This window comes from Notolepis coatsorum (assembly GCF_963971535.1).
Source record: "Notolepis coatsorum genome assembly, chromosome: 16".
Classification (NCBI taxonomy): Eukaryota; Metazoa; Chordata; class Actinopteri; order Aulopiformes; family Paralepididae; genus Notolepis; species Notolepis coatsorum.
Window position 1 is genome coordinate 86,285,467 of NC_140180.1, and position 22,107 is coordinate 86,307,573.

Here is a 22,107-nt window from a genome sequence, read left to right on the forward strand (position 1 = left end):
ATGGTAACTGCCACCCTGTGCTCAGTGATGCAGTGAGGCACAGTGATGCATTGTATAGTCTGATGGCTGTCGGAATGAAGGACTTCCTGTGCCGTTCAGTGCTGCATTTAGGTAGTGTGAGCCTATAACATGCTCCTCCTGTCAGCCAAGTCTGTGTATAGTGGGTGGGAGGGGTTTTCCCTGATGGCCTGGAGCTTAGCAAGACTCCTCCTCTCCGCCACCCTCGCTAGAGTCCAGCTCCACCCCAACCACGCTACTGGCCTTCCTGACCATCTTATCCTGTTTGTGTCCCCTGCTCTCAGTCCGCTGCCCCAGCAGGTCTGTTATATATATCCGTTCAGTCTGTTTTTGTATAAGTGAAAGTTCTTAAGATAGAGAGAAATTAGATTTTTCAATTGCCTCTCTGCTGTTTAGTTCAGCACCGTGGGCAGCGCCAAGCAAGCCACAGCGCCGCTGTCCCAGCTGAAACGTACAAAAGGGAACCTGTGTTGAAAAACCATTGTGCCCCCCGAGAACATTTTATGCCCCCCCACTAATTTGTTTCTGCAGCCTGGTCTGGATACTAGGCCGACTACATCAGCTAGCAAGGAGCACTTGACTTGATTTATTATGTGACATTTCCATTTTGCGCTATTCCACTCTAGAGAAAGATTAAAAAAAACTAAATCCATGTCATTCATTCTTCAAGAAACTGATGTTTGGTCAACTAACCAACTAACTTGCTTAACATTAGTTCAAGTTCTTTAATAGTTGTCATACAGAAGTACAGAATACTTTCATACAAAATGCTTCTTACTGTTACGCTCCAGAGACTGTGCTAGACAAGATAGTATCAAATAACATAATAACATAATATAGCATGAATTTAGAAGAAGAATGAGGTCACAGTTGTTCGGTATAGACATATGTACAATGTTCTGAGTTACCATATAATATACAATACACAATACTATGCAGTGTACTAATGTACAGTACTATCTAGTGCAAAGCAGAAATGGGATGAGGTACAATTTTAGGTACAATTTACAGTAAGGTGTACGAGTTGTAGTGCAATCCTTCATCCATAAATATAAAGTGTGGGGAGTGGGTGCTACAGTGTGTTTGTTTAAAGTGGGTGTGTGCTATAAAGTGTGTGTAGTGGGTGCTACAGTGTGTTTGTTTAAAGTGAGTGTGTGCGTGTGGATGTGTGTGCTATGTGTGTTTGGTGGTTGTTGTTGTGTAGTGTTCATTCATTGTTCGTTTAGCAGCCTGATGGCCTGGGGATAGAAGCTACTTCTGAGTCTTTCTGTGCTCGCCTTGAGACTCCTGTGTCGCTTGCCTGACGGCAGCAGTTCAAAGAGGCAGTTGTTCGGGTGGCTCGAGTCCTTAATAATTCTCTTAGCCTTCCCCTTGCAACGCTTGTTGTAAATGTTCTGGAGAGTGGGGAGCCCCCCTCCAATTGTGCGTTCGGCTGAACGTGTCACTCTTTGTAGTCTGCTTTGGTCTTTTGCAGTGCTATTCCCAAACCAGGAGGTGATGTTGCCGGTCAAGATGCTCTCTATTGTACATGAGTAGAAGTTCTTAAGGATCTTCTGGCTGACTTGGAACTTCCTTAGGCGCCTGAGGAAGTAGAGGCGTTGTCGTGCCTTCTTCACCACACTGTTAATGTGTATGGTCCATTTCAAGTCCTCGGATATGTGGGCTCCGAGGTACTTGAAGCTGTTGACTCTCTCAACCGGTGCCCCGTCGATGCTGAGGGGGCTGTAGTCCTTGACCCCCGACCTCCTGAAGTCCACAATCATCTCCTTTGTTTTGCTGACGTTCAGGGAGAGGCTGTTTTCCTGGCACCATCCCGCCAGGACCTTGACCTCTTCCAGGTAGGCCCTCTCGTCGTTGGCAGAGATCAGGCCCACCACCACTGTGTCGTCAGCAAATTTGACGATTGTATTGCTACTCCGCTGAGCCACACAGTCGTGTGTGTACAGGGAGTAGAGGAGGGGACTCAGAACACAGCCCTGGGGGGCCCCTATGTTGAGGGTGATGGATGAGGAGGTGCAGTTGCCTGCTCTCACCACCTGGGGTCTGCCAGTCAGGAAGTCCAAGACCCACTGGCAGAGGTCATAGCCCAAGCCCAGGTCCCTGAGCTTGGCTATGAGTATGGAGGGGACTATGGTATTGAATGCCGAGCTGTAGTCGATGAATAGCATTCTCACATAGTTCCCCTGCCTCTTGTCCAGGTGTGATGCTGCTGTGTGCAGCACATGGGATATGGCGTCCTCCGTGGACCTGTTGGGGCGGTATGCAAATTGCAGGGGGTCCATGTTGATGGGGAGGGAGGAGCAGATGTAGCCCTTTACTAGCTTCTCAAAGCACTTCATGGCTATGGAGGTGAGAGCTACAGGGCGGTAGTCGTTGAGGCAAGCAGGCTTGGATTTTTTGGGTACAGGGATAATAGTGGACTTCTTCAGGCAGGTGGGGATGACAGCCTGTTCTAAGGACAGGTTAAATTACATTACTGGTAAATCCATCAACAACAAATTACAGTTAGTCGTCCTTAGCCCTTGTGTTCACGTTTTTGTTATACTCACCCAATGTGCATGGGTCTGGTGAACCCACATTATTGGGATTTTAAAACAATTCATGTAAACATACTTAACAGATGTTAACTTTATCTCAATTACAAGCAAACTAGACAGCATATTTGCCATTTGTGATTAAATGTGATTGCGTTTAAAAAATATATAAATGAAACATGGTGGAGGCAGGCAGTGAAGGTACATAGTGAAAATTGTTGTTAAATTTTTACCATATTTACTTGTTTTTACCTACAATTTACACACATTCGGGTACACCACACATACAATATAAATGTGTAGGGGGTGCTGTGTGCACTAATTGAAAATGTGTTATTTTACATGTTCTTCACATAAAATTAACCAAGGCTAATGAGTCTCAGGTCAAACTAAATATATGTTGTATCATTTCTCTTTTAGAAACGTTAAACATTGAAAACAACACCACACAAGAGTTAAGGGACCAATCATGAATCATAATCGAAATATTTCAGTTGGTTCTGGACCCACGCTGGCACTGTAGTGGGAAATACATTACCTGGGCCATGCAGCACACGTGCCACCATGGCAAGGTGAAGGTGGTTATAATAGCTGGGACGGGCATTGGGAGACCACCCTCTTCCTGGAAATGCCATAATCCTCTCTAATCAATGCTTCCACACCACTCTGTTTCAAACGTTTTCTAACGTTATGTTTTAAATTAGTTAATGTACTTGTCATAAGGCTGTGTGGCGCTAACCACCTAACATTAGCAGAGAGCTAACGTTAACCCTGTGTAACAACTTTCTTGATAACTTCAACTGCACCAACAGCGCGTGTTCCACGATTATATTTATGGTAGAAATTGCCGGGAAATTACAATATATTAGAAAATATGATATGAGAAGTGACTGTCTAGCTACCACCTGTCGCTACCTGACAGTCACAGATTCGGTGTAAGTTACTGGAACGGTCCTTCTGTTCTGAACGAATGTGGGGAAAACGAGGTACTCTACTCCAAGTAAAATGCGCCACCCGGTGGAATAAATTGGGACACAACAGCTAAACTGTCATCGCACAGAGTGAACACATTTTTCCTTTTCTTTTTATAATAAGTGATATTTCACTTTAGTAGAACATGTTAAAAGTGTTACCTCTACGTAAGTGCATCTAAGTAGGCTAGCAATCACTGCTGTCCCTGTTGTCTGCCGTCAACACCACTATTTGCCATCCATTAATTTTGAGGACCATGTCTAAATACTTCTGAAGTATTCAAACTATACAGCTATATTATTCTATGTAATATTTTTATTTCAGTCAAATGTACGCTACTGTTTTGCCTTTGCTAATGTTACCATTTTCAAATGATCAGTAAAGAAACTATTTCTCACTTGAGGTGTAGTTTGACCAACTGTAAAATGTTCACAGAATGTTTAGAATCTTTCATCCAGAAAGGCAGCAAATGTAACCACTCCCCACACAGTACAAGTTACACCGCACAGCACACTCAAACCTACAACACATTGACACAATCTGCAATTTATTTTTCAAAGCTAATACATCTGTAAAGACACATCAATGCCCAAACAAACAAATTCCTTTGACTCAATCTGCACAGCAGTAGTTTGTTTATACTTCAGAAGTATGATATTCATACTGCCCTGCTGAAGCTAACCGCAGTAACTACAATTTCTTTCAAATTGAGTTATAAATTAAATGTTTAACTTCTCATGTTTTTTATCTTGTGATAAAGTTTCAGAGTTCAATCTTGTTCTGTTTTAGAGAAAAAGGGTAAAGAATTACAGTAACTACAAAATCACACTCAAAACCAAGGCAAACCACAGTAAATGTAGTTACTGCACTCTGTATCTGTTTTCCTCATACTGTGGCCTGCATCAGAATTGTACCCGGATTCTACCCACCCTTATTTGGCACTCATTGATCACCAGTCTACATAATCTCACTCACACTCGAATGAAATGGCATTATCCAGAGGAAAAACAATGACGAAACTTGCATTGAAAAGGGACTAACACAGGCTACAAAGAGGGGCATATACATACATACAAGAAATGCATGTCAGTAGTTCAAATTTACTCAAATGTTTGTCACCAAAACATTATGCCAATTATTTGTCTTGATATATGCACTGATATGACTGAATGTATCTTTTGTATGTGCATTATGCATCAGAAAATGTGGCGTTAATATGCATTTGTATTAATGCGTTATTAACATGTTAACTTTGACAGCCCTAATAAAAACGAAAAAGGTATCAATAACGTTAATGTTACAAGATACAAGATACAAGATACAAGATACTTTAATGCCACACAACGATGGTTGGTGGTAATTGATTTCGGTACAGATGTTGAGCACTGGTTATATAGACATGAAACAGACATCAAACATCAAAAACGTCAAAACATATAAATACAATAGGACAGTAACCAACATAACCTACGCTAGCAGCTATAGCTAGCAAGCGAATAGTAACGTTAGAGTCCGACTCAAGAGGTGCTGCGAAATAAATATAAAAATAGTTATACTGAACACACAAAGAAAGCTCTGTGAAAACATTGTTGTTATTACACTTATCTTTTGCATTACCTGTATAGCTATTTAAGGAAATCCAAAGACATATCTGTATTTTTGGGGTCATATGTCAAATCTGTGGCCATACATATTACTTCATTAATACATGTTCAATCAGTCCACTTCCCCTAATATACCAACAACACATTTGGCTGGATAGTCAAAGAACTTTAAAGCCATTTTTCTCAATTTCACTGTTTGCGTAGTTACTGCGGTTAGGTTCTGCAGGGCAGTATATTTGGTCCTCAAAATGAATAGAAGTGAATGAGGAGGGGCGCCATGGTGGCGCACCACGTAGCTGCGCTCGCAGTGTAATCGCAGTGTCCGGGTTCGAATCCGGCCGGGGACCTATGCTGCATGTCCTCCCCATATCCTAGCGGTGCTTGTCCCGGGACTTGCTGTGCTTGTGGTGACCGTCTCTGTCCCTTTCTCTGTGGTGGTGGGCCACCTTTTTCTCTCGCCTGCTTTCCTCGCGGTCCTTGGATTTTTTAGACTTCCTGCCGTCCTCGTCATCCGAGTGATGGCGCTTCTTGTCTTTGTGTTTCCTCTCGGCCTGACGGTGGCTTGTCCCTTCTTCCTCTTCCTCTATAAGTAGGTCATACTTGCCGTCTGGTTTTGGTTTGACTTTATCCTTGATGGCCAGCTTGGACCGGCTGTCCACATCTTTTTCCAAGGCCTTGAAGTCGTCCTTGCTATACTTCCGACCCTTTCCTTTCCATTTGATCTTTGAGACAGACTGGCTGAAGTCCAAGTGTATGCGGTGATCATCAATGAGCACATTGTCCATTTTGAAGAAGGCTTTTTCGCAGTCTTCTTCCTTTTCAAACTCAACAAAAGCATAGCAGAGGGATTCTCCAGACTTCAAGTCCCTGATGATCTCACAGCATTTTATGGCTCCAAAACCGGAGAAGATAATTTCCAGGTCCTCATCTGTAGTCACTGGGTTCAGCTTACACACAAACAGAACGTTCTCTGGAGGCTTCACTTCTGCGTCAGGGAGGTCACCCACCATCTCCAGCAGAATGGCCTGAGTCTTGGCCTCCTTCTCCTTCAGCAGCTCATCCAGCTCCTCCGCCTCTTTGCCCTCCAGGTCGTTTATTGCTTCGTCAGCTCCGATTCGGCCGCTTTCTAGCTGCTCCTTGGTAGGCTCAGGGGAGCGCTCAGGCACCGGCAGGAACGGACGTTCGAACCTTCGTTTTTAATTAAAAAAAATTTATAAAAATAATAATTATATATTTTTTTATTATTATTTTTTATATATTTTTTTATATCCTCAAACTAAATCCTCAATTTGAATAAAGTGATTAATATGATTAAATTAGTATTTTTTCTTTTATTATTTTGTTAGTGATGTAATCAAAAATAACACTTGAAAAAAAAAACGATAATATTATGATTGGTAAACACTCTGATTAACCAAAACACTTAAAAGAAAACTGGATGAATTATTATAATAATATGTGGTTGGCACTTCTTTATCGTTGCTATTGTAGATAACTGTGGCAATTCTAGAGTTAATACATGTAAACAAATGTATTCATTGATAACCCAAAAAAATCTACTTGAGGAGAGAATGTGTTTTAACTTTGTGTACACACTTACCGCCCATAATGGGAGTAGGTATGCGTTACTCATAAATTGTTTCTGCTTGGGGAGAAGTCTTGGTTTTGGGGAGAGTAATACTTAGGGTTTCCAACCTGCTCTACTTCTAGAAACAAAACAGTGAACAAAATGTGTATTTTAGCAGCTTTAGGGGCTACAGGCGTGTAGTTCACCAGTTTGATACAAATCTATTATTTGGGAAACAGAAAATACTCTGTTACACTATAACCACTTCATTTTTTTCCCAATGATAAATCCCAATACGGGTTGAACAACCAGTGACGTCAGACTACACCTCCCTATGCATGCAACATGTAAACAACAACATAATATAACAAATTAACTCATTGGACCCCAGACCCGAGATAAGTCGGGTTAACTCGCTGACGCTTGAGCGCCAAACCCAAGAAAAGTCAGGTTTTCATCGTTATTTCTTTTATTCGATATTTCCATTCATTATCCATCCAGGGAGCCTGGTGTTATGATAGGGAATGAGTCTGAGATTGCAAAAGTGCAATACCGGCCGCATCCTACTAGGTGGCAGTATTGAGCACCCTTTGAAACCTTGTGTCTTGGGCTGTGCGTAGATTATAATGGTCCGGGTCGGCTCTTTTTCTAGCGGGCAAGACGAGCGGTTATAACGCTCGGATTGAGAAGAATCAAATACTCCCAATCCATGTTTTTGTGGTGGATTATGTTGGCGACACGATGGACATCAATGGAATGGCGATCAGATAATTGGAATATTCTTTTTGGGATACATCCTAGTCAAGGTAAGGGCTATATGATATCAATCTTTCGTTGATCCAAGAATGTCTTCATTGCGATCCGAGCGTATGTGTGTAACGTTAGTCCATAACGTATTCCGTTGGTGACGATCAAAGCATAAAAAAACGACCCCCCCCCCCCACCCTTTCATGCATTCATGATGGAACATAATACCTATCATATGCATTTGATTTTTTAATTGTAGCGTGTGTAGGGACGGAACGCCAATGCATTTAGTATAATACACGTTGCGGGCTATTACCAGCCTCCCAGGAATTACCTTAGAGCGCTCTAAAACCATACTTATATTCACCACGGTATAAAACGGGAATGTATGGATGAATTTTTGTTTTATTTTTCACATATTGAACGATAGATACTCAATGTCAAATGGGCCATAGTATTGTATCCATAGCTATAATATAGAATATAGTTATAGCCCCGCAAACACCGCCACGTATTCCTATACTTTAGAACGCTGGCCTTTTAACCACACATCACGCATATCGCTCCGGCGCTGATTGAGTTAATGAATCCTTTTTGGGGGGGGGGGGCAATATTTTTATTCCATACCTTTCTAAAAGCTCTGTGGATGTTTAGGCCATGGAGAAGAGATGGGTTTTGAGGCAGGGTTGGAATGTCTCTTGGGGGAGGCAGAGGAGATGGCAGGCTGAGGTACATCTGAGTTTTAACTAGGGATGTCCGATATTATCGGCCTACCGATATTATCGGCCGATATTGGCATTAAAATATAATATCGAAAATTATCGGTATCTGTTAATTTTTTTTTAAATAAATTATATATCGGTACCGGTTGATATCGGTATCGGAAATTAAGAGTTGGAATGAATGAATGAAAACGGTAGGTTATGTAGATAACCTAGTTATATTAGTATTGGCTGAGCGTTTCGCTCTGAGCCGTATGAGATATTCTATCTCCTATGATACCTAATGTATCTCCCTACGAACAAAAAAATACATGCACCACACCTGTATGGGGCTCCGCCCCCATGGTGGCACCGCCCATATAGCAGTGACGGTAGTCACCACACACCCTTCCTCGCCAAAAACCCGTCCCAGGAAAAGATTCCTCAAGAGGGAACTCAGGGCCGCGCAGAGCGGAACACTCAGCCAATACTAATATAACTAGGTTATCTACATAACCTACCGTTATATGCCGTATTTGCTATCGCGTTCCGCTCTGAGCCGTATGAGATATGGGGAAGAGCGGACGCGAAGCCCGACAAATGTACCCCCTGAGGACCCGTAAGCCCACATCAAGGGGTGCGGGGAGCCATGTCACCCCATCCTCCCTAATGAAGGGGGGGCGCAGTCAACTCCACCTGAATGCGAACAAGAGGGAAACTAGAACCCCTTGAACACACTGTACAGGCGGAACCACGTGTGACTCAACACACTGCGGCCCATACCCATACACTCCTGCTACCCGACCAAAGGACGGGAAGCAGGAAAGGCCACAGACCCCAGAACCGCCTGGGAGACAGAACCCCCGGTCATGTCCATGAGGAAAAACCTTACAAAGGAGCCCGGGGAGGACCATGAAGCTGCAGCACAGATGGCCTCCACCGAGGCCCCACCCAGGAGAGCGGCAGAGGCAGCCACCCCACGAGTGGAGTGCGCCCTGACGCCCCCAGGGGGATCCTGCCCAGCCAACGTGTAGCAGAGGGTAACACCCTCGCACAACCAATGGGACAGGCGCTGCTCCGACAGTGCCTTACCAGCACGAGCCCCACCGTAACAGACAAAAAGCTGGTCGGTAACCCTGAAATCCTGAGTACGGCTGAGGTAAATCCCCAAGCACGGACTGGACATGACAGGTGAAGGCCCGCATCTAACTCACTAGTGTGAGGAGGAGGACGAAACGCCTGAACCACAATATCCCGGGAGCGGAAGGAACTCCGGATATTCTTAGGCACAAAAGCAGGATCAGGTCGCAGAGTGACACCGCAATCGGTCCGAAAAGACAGGCACTCTGGACGTACCGAGAGAGCACAGAGCTCACCTACGCGTTTAGCGGAAGTGACAGCCAGAAGGAACGCGGTCCTGAAGGACAGCTGTCCCAACGGCGCCTGCTCGAGCGGCTCAAACGGGGCCAAGGACAACCGACCGAGGACCAATTGAAGATCCCAAGTCGGAGCCAAGGAGCGTTGCACCGGCTTAACGCGTCGAGCGCCAAGCAGGAAACGCTTCACAAGAGGGTGGCTGAACAAGACATCCCCTCAAACCCCTCATGATAGGAGGATATAGCTGCTGCATATACCCTCACCGTCGAAGCCGACAGTCTATCAAGGAGAGACCGGAGGTAACTAAGGACAGCATCCAGGGGGCAGGAGACTGAGTCCCGGCCCCCCGCCTTACACCACACTTGGAACATACGTCATCTGCCCGCGTAAGCGAAGCTCCAAGCAGGAAACGCTTCACAAGAGGGTGGCTGAACAAGACATCCCCTCAAACCCCTCATGATAGGAGGATATAGCTGCTGCATATACCCTCACCGTCGAAGCCGACAGTCTATCAAGGAGAGACTGGAGGTAACTAAGGACAGCATCCAGGGGGCAGGAGACTGAGTCCCGGCCCCCCGCCTTACACCACACTTGGAACATACGTCATCTGCCCGCGTAAGCGCGACAGTGGAGGGAGCATGCGCATTCCAGATGGTAACACCATCAGGATCAAGAACCTGCGCCCCTCAACGTACCCGTCCCAACAACTGACCTAACAGATGTATGGGGAAGAATCCCTGGCGGCACGGCATCGGTCCCAGACCCGCCTGGCCATGTCCAGACGCAATCCTCACCCGTCAGGATGAGGGCCGCCCCGCGACAGTACACCTGCACCCACATTCTCCCTGCCGGGGATGTGGGGAGCCCTCAGGCCGCGCAGATGGAGGACGCTCATAGCCAGCCGCCCGCCGCCTGGTGCAGACAGGGGGAGCGTACTCCTCCCTGTCTGTCGATACACGACACTGATGTCGTATCGTCCGTCCTGATCAACACCATTTGTGGACCAGAAGGACCGCTTTCAACACCAACACATTGAACGTAGCGCAGACCGGGCAGCATGGTTTGCCAGCTGCCCCCTACTGCGTTGGCCCGACGCATCACCAGCGAGGGAGGCGTCGGTGAAAACGCGACGTGAGACAGCGCCGTAACCGTCCTAGGACGGAACCTCCCGAGCGTGTTGACAACACGCTCTGAGATGGATGCCCATAGCCCTCCAACCGTTGACTGGGAAGAGGAATACTCTACAACCAGTCTACAGCAACCCCAGGCTGGTAGAGACCTGCCTGGTACGAGACCTGACGATCCACCTTGACCGCGAAGGACCAGAACGTCATCAGGGCAGAACACTCCGTAACCCCGGACGACGCAGAGGCCCCAGTGCGGCCTCCACGCACTTGGTGAAGATGCGGGGATCCAGAGAAAACCGAACGGCAGCCTCTGGTACTCATACGCTAACCCTGCAAAGGAAGCGTAGGTAAGCCCTAGGATGGAAGATCGGGGATGCGCATACGCATCCTACAGGTCTATGGAGGAGAACCAGACCTCCACCTGACAGTGTTCAACAGGTAGGAGACGATCCAAAAAATGCTGAACCTTCCCATGGGACAGGTCCAGCCTGGGTCTTACACCCCTCCCTCCCGACTTCTCGGGCAGAGAACACCGGGAGGAGAACGCCACGACGATGGCTTGCTTCGTCCACAGAGATTGGATCTCGTTGACCAGAGCTGTCACAGCTGGAGACCCCGACAATAGGGTCTGTACCAAACCTGAAAACGGGTGGGGTTGTGTAAACACAAGTCCCCGCCTCAGCGTTCCCTCCATCCACCTCGACATATGATACTGCCGTAGTCATATGTGACGACACTCCCAACGCACCCACCGTCACGTGGCGCAGGTCCGCTAGGAACCGTAGATAGTTGGCCCGGTCCCCCCGCTGTGCGTAGCCAAACCTGGAACCGTGCGAGGAGCGCGTTCCGTGTCGGAACACCTGACCCTGGCACCACCCACGAGGCAATCGCACCCAAGGGGGAACCCCGACAGAAAGGGCCGGTCTGATACGGGGGGCTTCCGATGAAAAAAGCCCCCCCACTGAACACCCCTCCGGACATGCAAGGTGTAAGGCCCCCATGGGTTCCTACACACCGTAGCCCTGCAGTGATATTACTACCACCCCAAATCATGTGAGCTGCGACCACTTGCCAATATTCCAGGAGTGGGAGGCACCAACATGATACCAGGCCTGGCGAAGGCGAGGCCGGGTAGCCCGCACTGTGTGCCTCAAAAGGTTTCGAGCCCCCCTGCTGACAACACTTAAGTTGACAGACGTAACACCAGGCTCAACCAACACAGATCAAGGTGTGGGAGCCGCTTGACAGCACAACATTCTCACGGACAGACCCAGGCTCAGCCATAAACTGGGTGTCAGCCCCTGTCCCCATGAGAAGCGAAAAGGGGGGCCGCCCGCGCATCAACGAAGGCACGCGGCCCGCAGCCAAAGGAAACAATCAGAGCCCACTTCTTCCGCTGGTGTTGGGGAAGGGAGCGATCGGAGAGTGGGCTGCTCGCAGCAGGACGGTGACGGCTTGTTTGTTCAAGCCGAACCCATCCTACATGGCCGATCCCTCGGCCGCCAAGGCTGTCGGCCTTGTGGACACCTGTCGAATCGACGCCCAGGATACCTCTGGCGGGGGAAAAACATGGCCGCCTGTCGAGGGCCCCGTCATCGCCGCTGACGAGGCCGTGCTCTCTCTTCTTCTGGCTGCGCGGTGTGAGGCGGTGTAGGGCCTAGGACAATACCGCCCGCCCTCCAGCAGAAGACCAAAATCCCCTGCGGAGAGGGGAACCCTGAGCGGTTATAGCTTGCGGCTGGGTCAAAGCTAATAACGTCAACAACCTCGCGCGATGTGTCGACGTCGGCTGGCCCTCAAGGCCCCTCCACCAGACACCATTTTTCGAATAGAAAAAAACAGCAATTCGAACACAGTTCTAATCGTTGCCAATTCCATACCGTGGCGGTACAAGCCTTAACAGCCCACCAGCCACTCGCCAGGCCGACCCACCCATGGTGTCGGCCGGGCGGGGCATTGTTTCAATATATCAAAAACAAAGGACTGATGTTAACATGGAGCACCAGTGGTGATTGCAAACAGCACCCTCCACTGTGGTGTGCACCATGAAAGGGTTAAATGAATAAAAGAGCTAAACCACAAAAAACTGTAGAATGAGCAAACCCATACACACAAAGTTTAAGGGGAGACGGACCAGACCCGTCTTCATTCAAAATATTCACAACAGGACACCAGCCCTAGTTTAGCCCATTTACCAAAAAAGGTAAACAAAGCCCCCCCCCCGCACTACTCCCCCAGTATACCGATTGACCGTCAGTATGAATGGTTTGAGAGGAGAGAAAACTGTAGCAAGACAGATCTTCTCATAGCAGAGTGACAAAACGAAACAATAGCCCCCTACACAGGGCCGCCCCAGGAGGTGGGGGGCCTCGCGTCTAAAAACGCACAGGGCCTCACATTTCTCCCAGGCGGCCCTGCCCTTATACTACTGCAGCCTAGCGCCAGGCGATGTGGGACCCAAGACAACAATTGCCTGTGCACAGACACGCAACATGTTTACCATGTCGGCTGGACCCATAGCCCCACTACCCGACGCCAACCCAGATGGGAACACCGTTCAACAAACCCCGCCGGAACACAAGGTAAAATACCTGGCTAGGAAACCTAGCCACGACCTACCCTGTTGTCAACCCATTTACCCGAAAAAGGTAAATAGAACTCAGCAAAAAAAACCACAACAGCTACCGACTGACCTTCATTGATGAACCGGGCAAGAGGAGGGAGAGTGACAACATCTCACGGCGGAGACATTAAAACAGCATAGCAATTAGCAGTAGTAATAGCATGCGGCATTAGCGATAGCATGTAGCATAGCTTTAGATGTTTTAGCAGCACGCCCAAGACAGCTTGGAAACCGTTCCCTGCAGAGAACGTTCACCAAACCATCCTGCCCCCGGCGCCAACACACAACATGGTTGTGTTAACAAAACAAACCAGCATTACTAACACTAATACCCATGCCTGAAGACACAGGGCCTACCTGAGTACAAGCTGGCCCGACAGCCAGCCTTGTACAGCTGAACCTCGATGTGCTGTCATCAAACGAGGAACATCAACACAGGCCCGTCGTGTCGCCGAAAACATGCGTCGAAGATGCCAGGGGCCAGCAACCTCCGGTAAGCTTCCAACATTATGACTCTGATCTTTTCATCCTACTAGTTATCGTACGGTGCACGCATCCGAGTACGCTGGGACGAAAATAGAGGAAGGGTGTGTGGTGACTACCGTCACTGCTATATGGGCGGTGCCACCATGGGGGCGGAGCCCCATACAGGTGTGGTGCATGTATTTTTTTGTTCGTAGGGAGATACATTAGGTATCATAGGAGATCGAATATCTCATACGGCTCAGAGCGGAACGCGATAGCAAATACGGCATATACAGTAACTTTATTTAACAGATTGCAGAATGGGTACAATACAGTACGGCTCAATACACAATTGTTAAGGGGATGCAGACCAGAGAAAGACGTTTGTCTTGTTTACATCAGGGTCTCCCATTTTCAATTCATCAATATATAATTTTAAATTGATATCCCCACCCTCTACATAACAGGAATAAGTATGATACTAGGCCGACTACATCAGCTAGCAAGGAGCACTTGACTTGATTTATTATGTGACATGGTCACATTTCCATTTTGCGCTATTCCACTCTCGAGAAAAAGATTAAAAAAAACTAAATCCATGTCCTTCATTCTTCTAGAAACTGATGTTTGGTCAACTAACCAACTAACTTTCTTAACATTACTGGTAAATCCATCAACAACAAATGACAGTTAGTCGTCCTTAGCCCTTGTGTTCACGTTTTTGTTATACTCACCCAATGTGCATGGGTCTGGTGAACCCACATTATTGGGATTTTAAAACAATTCATGTAAACATACTTAACAGATGTTAACTTTATCTCAATTACAAGCAAACTAGATTCCACGATTATATTTATGGTAGAAATTGCCGGGAAATTACAATATATTAGAAAATATGATATGAGAAGTGACTGTCTAGCTACCACCTGTCGCTACCTGACAGTCACAGATTCGGTGTAAGTTTCTGGAACGGTCCTTCTGTTCTGAACGGATGTGGGGAAAACGAGGTACTCTACTCCAAGTAAAATGCGCCACCCGGTGGAATAAATTGGGACACAACAGCTAAACTGTCATCGCACAAAGTGAACTAATTTTTCCTTTTCTTTTTATAAGTGATATTTCACTTTAGTAGAACATGTTAAAAGTGTTACCTCTACGTAAGTGCATCTACAAGTAGGCTAGCAATCACTGCTGTCCCTGTTGTCTGCCGTCAACACCACTATTTGCCGTCCATTAATTTTGAGGACCATGTCTAAATACTTCTGAAGTATTCAAACTATACAGCTATATTATTCTATGTAATATTTTTATTTCAGTCAAATGTACGCTACTGTTTTGCCTTTGCTAATGTTACCATTTTCAAATGATCAGTAAAGAAACTATTTCTCACTTGAGGTGTAGTTTGACCAACTGTAAAATGTTCACAGAATGTTTAGAATCTTTCATCCAGAAAGGCAGCAAATGTAACCACTCCTCACACATTACAAGTTACACCGCACAGCACACTCAAACCTACAACACATTGACACAATCTGCAATTTATTTTTCAAAGCTAATACATCTGTAAAGACACATCAATGCCCAAACAAACAAATTCCTTTGACTCAATCTGCACAGCAGTAGTTTGTTTATACTTCAGAAGTATGATATTCATACTGCCCTGCTGAAGCTAACCGCAGTAACTACAATTTCTTTCAAATTGAGTTATAAATTAAATGTTTAACTTCTCATGTTTTTTATCTTGTGATAAAGTTTCAGAGTTCAATCTTGTTCTGTTTTAGAGAAAAAGGGTAAAGAATTACAGTAACTACAAAATCACACTCAAAACCAAGGCAAACCACAGTAAATGTAGTTCTGTATCACACTTAGCTCACGCTCAGCGTTCATTGCATATATCTCGCTTCAGCATATATACACTGAATAATTTCACAATGTACCTTTAAATGCCAGCATTCATCTGGCCACACCCCCATCCGCTTACCTATATAAGCAGGGATGGTGCCACACACTCATCTCCTTCTCAAATTTCATCACAAGCAACGTGTTGCTATATGCCCACTTGACGTGGAGAAAGATATTGCTGGGAAAGCAATGTTTACGAGGAGAGGAAGAACAAGGAGATACGTTGACATCATATCTTTATTTTCTCTCTCACTATTTTCGAGAAAATACGGCGATGTTGTCTTCGTCACTGGAGTGTCTGGAAGATGGTGATCATTCTAAAACCCTCCACCGGTTTTCGTATTGGGAGCACGCCGCTGCATGCTTCTCAACTGCAGTTCCTTGCTGTGTTGGTTGGGGTGAAACCTTTCAGGCCACAGCTGAACTGTGGGACACGCCACTGTTGTGAGAAGCGGTGGGTTTCAGGTTGGGTGAGTACTGTCGCTGGCAGGCTTCACTTGTCTGTTAGTGCTATGGGGGCTACTTGACAATGTTTATGAAAACCGGCCCCAGGCTAGGGTCCTTTGTTCAGCCACCTAGGCGACAGAAGACCTTGGTCTGAAGACCATTGTAGTTTTAACTAGTGGGCCGCGACCATTAACACTGGTGATCCCTGTGTTTTCTGGACGAGTGGGTATCTCCCTGTCACCGTGTAGCCCCTTCTTTCATATCCAAATGAGAGTATTCCTTCACGAGGAGATATGTGCATGGATGTTCGATAGCGGAAGATCCATGTTCAAGTCAGCTACACAGGCCAGTTTGGTATTGTGCTGATTCCGTCGGGTGTTGGTAAAATCACCGTTGTAAAGCTGTGTTGACATCTTGTTTCTCTTTTCTCTTAAAAAGTGAGGAGGGTTTCAGAACGACGGCCTGTCTGGGTGAGTGTTATATCATTGTGTACAAGTTCAGGTGATAGCTGCTTAGCTTACGGTTAGCCAGTCAGCTGTTAGCTGCGGCGTTAGCCTGCTGGGATCACTGCGTGGCCTACAGAGGTTGGGCCTACTGTTAGCCAGTCAGCTGTTAGCTGCGGCGCTAGCTGTTGTGATCACTAGGAAACGTTAGCTTGTTGCTATCGGACAAGGCCAGCGCGAGGTAGCTTCGGCTACTCGCGCGCTGCCGTGAGCTCCCCTCTGGTCGCGTGCGCCGTTCGCTCGGCGTCTCGCGAGCAGTGGTAATAGCGACCGACGGTTGGAGCGGCCGTTAGCTTAATGCTACTCTGTTGAACGTGCTTTGATTATAACATGTTTTACACTCTTGACTACGACGTCATCTTTGACAGGGGATGTTCGTCGACCCTGCCCTGAGCCAGGACGGCAAGGATTGCGTCAACAAAGGGACCGTTGCGACGGGTAGAGCGGCGACGCTACCCGGATCAAACAACACGGGATGGCTGTGTTTCTACGGTGTCTTGAGACTGCACTTCGCTGATCTACGTTCCGGGTAGGACAAGGTTTGACCAGACCTTATAACACGTCTTCTGGTTTTACCTTTCTAAATGTTTTGTGAATAACGATGTTTTTCCAAAACGTGTGTTGCTGCAATGCATTTAGGATACGACGCGAGTTATGTGTGAACTGTCTTTGTCACTGGCAGTTAGCTTCTCCGTGCAAATCTGGTTGTTACAGATGTTAAAATGATCTGGTTGTTGTGTGAGAAACATCATGTGTGTTTATATGTACCGTGTACTCACAACTAAGGTAACTAACCTATGAAGCTATGCTTAGTGACAAGTGAGTAAAAGAATGTTCTTTTCTCAGCCTGTGATGACAATGAACAGTGTGTTCACATATTAACAGGTTTTCCTGTTTTAACTGGCCGTATTAAGGGTAAAATAAGAGGATTGTGTTTCCCCCCGGTTCCCTGGGGACTTTTTCATCCTCCTATCAGACATGTTGTTGCACTACATGGTGTCTTTTGTGTGGTAGGGATGCGATGTAACCCTTAGCTTGATTGCTGAGGTTGTGCTAAAACTGCTGGAGAAACTTTATTTTCTTAAAAGAAAAGATTGTTTGGTTGCTGTCGTGTGTGCTTAGCAAGGCCTGTGGCCGATACTAATCGAGAATTATGTATTCTCTCATTATGAAAAACGGCGTTCCTCTGTAGTGTTTTTGCCATTTTTTGTAGGTGATGATGGGTTGTGTGTGTCATGTGACCTACAACTGGGTTGGACTGGCCACAGAAGCACATGTGTATGTTGGACCGGGGCTCTTAGAGAGCCCTCTCTATTCTGTGTTTTTTCCTTAGTAAAAATCAGATAGCAGGTTAGCTCATGCGCTGTGTGAAGCTGTCAAACGCTTCATAGAGCTGACTATGACTGTGTCATATTCTCTTTTTGTCATTACATTGTATCATGGGTGTGGGGTCGTAAAGGGGTGAACTAGTAACCTTTCCTATCCCCCTTGTTTCTGTCGGTCAGGGGTACACCCCCTGTCCTTCAAGGTTCCTGTCACGTTGCGGTTCGGCACGTTACGGGGTGGGGGGGGGGGGGGGGGGGAGGGAGTTTCCTGGTCCCACGGCCTGGAATATTGGGCGTGTGCACCGCAGAAATTCCCCCGCCATAGAGTACGTCACCGTGCGCGTCTCTGTTGGTAGGACTTCCGTGTGCTGTTCAGGTCCATGTGATGGATCTGTTTCGGGGGGGTGGTCAGGGCTCCTCCTCACCAAGCGCCTATTCGGGCCTTCTGTGAGTTCGGACTCCTCCTTCCATGTGAGGGAGCCTCCATCAGAGTACAGAGCCTTCCTCCTCAGATTGTCAAAGTGAGTGGACCCTCTAGGAGGTGTCCTATTCTATTGTGTATGTATTCGATTCAATTCGATTATTGAGTGTGTATGGGTTCAGTGCCTCTTCCCCGGAGAGCCCTAAAACCAATTTTTTACATGGCTCAAGGTGCAATATATTCTTTTCAATCTGTACAGCTCGCGTGGGAAGTCTCTCTGGGGATCCCCGTCTCCTTCCTATGGGAGGGTGGTGGGATGTAAAAAATTTGAAAAAAATGTACCCCCGGCTGTGTAGACTGGGATACATACTGTTGGTGCTTCCTTCTTTTCTATTCAAAAAGTGTTGGAGTTAGGAAGTGTCACACCCCTCTTGTCGTTCCCCTGGGAGCCTTGCGGATTCAATGACAGGTCTAAATAGTCTGTTCATTGATGGGGGTGTGTCCCGACACACGTATAGTGCTAGCTCGCTGTAAACAGGCGACTGACTGGCACGCCTTGGTTGCTTGAGGTTAAAACGGCGTTTTTATAAAGCAACTGAGATGGGGGTTTTTCCTCTTCCGACGACCACATCCCACATCCTGGGTTGGTTATCGACGGATTCTCGTTCATGTCTGGGGGATGATGACGGAATGGATCTGTACATATGTAGAGGGGTCTCACGCCCTTGGGGTGGGCCACCAGGCGCGGTTCGCCCGAACGTCTGGGTGGCGCCTTCTTTTCATGTTAAGATCGACACGCATATCTGCCCTTTCTCCTGGAGTAGGCATGTCGGCGTGGTTAGGGCACGGGACTGGTTCTGGTCACGCTGGTCCGGATCAGTTGAACCCGTTGTCCACCGGGGATGCAGATCTGCTGTTCTGGTACCCTGAGGGACTTGGGCTTTTTTCAGGGGGAAAAATGCCAGGTCGGTCCGGGTGTCACAGGGTTAAGCGGTATGGAGACCCTGGTTGGGTACGTTTTTTACTCAGCACTGTCGTAATGGCTTACGGCCATGCCAACCTGTACGCGCTCGATCTCGTCGGATCTCGGCCGCTACACAGGTTGGTCCTGGTTAGTACTTGGTTGGGAGACCGCCTGGGAATACCAAGTACGGTGTGCTTAGGGGCTGGTTCTCCATTCTTTTTCGCTCCTCTCTCACGCATGGCGAAGAGGGGCCTGTTGGGGTGGTCTTTGACCTCCTCTGGTGACCCTGTGCTTCCCGTATCGCCAGGCCCGGTCCGAGGTAATGTTTCGTCGACCCGTAGGCCTGGGTTAACCCTTTTTTGAAAAACTGAAACACTTGTACTGCGGTATAGCCGGTGTATACCCGCAGGTGTGTTTTGGAGTTTTTTCTTGAGGGGTTATAGGAACAACCACCGCATTGGGTAACGCCAAGGTGGTTGATTCCCTGGTGTGTTGGAGCAGTGTCAACTCCCGGGTTCACCGTTTGAGGGTGCCCCTGCACGTTCATGACGTCTGCCAATCGTGTCAGCCTTCTCTGCCTCAACCCCTCTGGGTGGGGGTTTTTAAATGGAGGCTTGGTCATGCAACACCGCCAGCTTCCGCTCCTTCCGCCGGGGCGGCTGTGTTCAGATGTCCCCTCTGGCGCCTGTCTCGTCCGCAGTCTCCAGGCTAGGGTTAATAGCCTGTTGCCTGGTTTTTCCCCGGTGCGCTGCCTGCTTCCGTTGGTTAACCTTTTTTGTGTGCTTACGGCCATGCTGACTGCCTGTTGCAGGGTCAGTGTGCCAGGCGGTGTACTATTGGGGGGACAGGGCCCGCTCGGCTGAGGGGCCTTTGTCCGAATACGCTGGCGATGTGGGGGGCGGGGCACTACGTGCCCACCTGGTGGGGTCTTGATGCTGGCATCATGAACTTCTCCGGGCCCCCATTCCAGGGAGTCCAGTCCTTTTGGTGGGTCTGGGTCTTCCTTCGCGCTCCGCTGCTACGGCCTTGCCACGGGGTTGGGTTTGCCCTTGACCCCGTGATTCTGGGGGCAGTAACGAGGTTGTTTCCCTCCGTTCGTTCCCGGGTGGCATGCAGGTTGTGCGTGTGTGTAGTCGTGGGGTCAAGCCACGGTCTGCTCACCCTGTGTGTTGAGTTGCTTGAGTGCCTCTTCGCACGGTCGGGTCCGTCGCCCTCCCGTGAAGCCACCAATGGGGGGGGTGCCCTCCATTAGGGTGGGTCGGGGGGGCTCGGCCCTCTCTGGTCTGATGGTTGTGCGGGGCCTCAGCAGGGTACATTTGTCGAGCTTCTAGCTCCCGCTCAGCTCCTATTATGCAATGAACGCTGAGCGTGAGCTAAGTGTGATACAGAACGTTAGGTTATGACTATAACCAAGTTCTGTTAACACTTAGTGAACGCTCAGCGTTTAGACGCCGCTGCAGGCCCTTGATCTTTCATTGTGATGAAATTTGTTGGGAAGGAGATGAGTGTGTGGCACCATCCCTGCTTATATAGGTAAGCGGGTGGGGGTGTGGCCAGATGAATGCTGGCATTTAAAGGTACATTGTGAAATTATTCAGTGTATATATGCTGAAGCGAGATATATTCAATGAACGCTGAGCGTTCACTAAGTGTTAACAGAACTTGGTTATAGTCATAACCTAACGTTACTGCACTCTGTATCTGTTTTCCCCATACTGTGGCCTGCATCCGAATTGTACCCGGATTCTACCCACCCTTATTTGTCACTCATTGATCACCAGTCTACATAATCTCACTCACACCTGAATGAAATGGCATTATCCAGAGGAAAAACAATGATGAAACTTGCATTGAAAAGGGACTAACACAGGCTACAAAGAGGGGCATATACATACATACAAGAAATGCATGTCAGTAGTTCAAATTTACTCAAATGTTTGTCACCAAAACATTATGCCATTTATTTGTCTTGATATATGCCCTGATATGACTGAATGTATCTTTTGTATGTGCATTATGCATCAGAAAATGTGGCGTTAATATGCATTTGTATTAATGCGTTATTAACATGTTAACTTTGACAGCCCTAATAAAAACGAAAAAGGTATCAATAACGTTAATGTTACAAGATACAAGATACAAGATACAAGATACTTTAATGCCACACAACGATGGTTGGTGGTAATTGATTTCGGTACAGATGTTGAGCACTGGTTATATAGACATGAAACAGACATCAAACATCAAAAACGTCAAAACATATATACATAAATACAATAGGACAGTAACCAACATAACCTACGCTAGCAGCTATAGCTAGCAAGCGAATAGTAACGTTAGAGTCCGACTCAAGAGGTGCTGCGAAATAAATATAAAAATAGTTATACTATACTAATAGTTATACACACAAAGAAAGCTCTGTGAAAACATTGTTGTTATTACACTTATCTTTTGCATTACCTGTATAGCTATTTAAGGAAATCCAAAGGCATATCTGTATTTTTGGGGTCATATGTCAAATCTGTGGCCATACATATTACTTCATTAATACATGTTCAATCAGTCCACTTCCCCTAATATACCAACAACACATTTGGCTGGATAGTCAAAGAACTTTAAAGCCATTTTTCTCAATTTCACTGTTTGCGTAGTTACTGCGGTTAGGTTCTGCAGGGCAGTATATTTGGTCCTCAAAATGAATAGAAGTGAATGAGGAGGGGCGCCATGGTGGCGCACCACGTAGCTGCGCTCGCAGTGTAATCGCAGTGTCCGGGTTCGAATCCGGCCGGGGACCTATGCTGCATGTCCTC

At 47.2% G+C, this 22,107-nt stretch overlaps 1 protein-coding gene across 1 annotated transcript; it reads right to left on the reverse strand.

Annotated features, from left to right (window-relative positions):
• Positions 1-5,499: 5,499 nt before the first annotated feature.
• On the reverse strand, positions 5,500-14,480 carry LOC311243045 (peptidyl-prolyl cis-trans isomerase-like 4; the record flags this gene model as incomplete). Its single annotated transcript, XM_084332116.1, has 2 exons — positions 5,500-6,316; positions 14,470-14,480. 2 exons carry the CDS (start codon positions 14,478-14,480, stop codon positions 5,500-5,502), a joined length of 828 nt encoding a protein of 275 aa, XP_084188242.1.
• Positions 14,481-22,107: the final 7,627 nt, after the last annotated feature.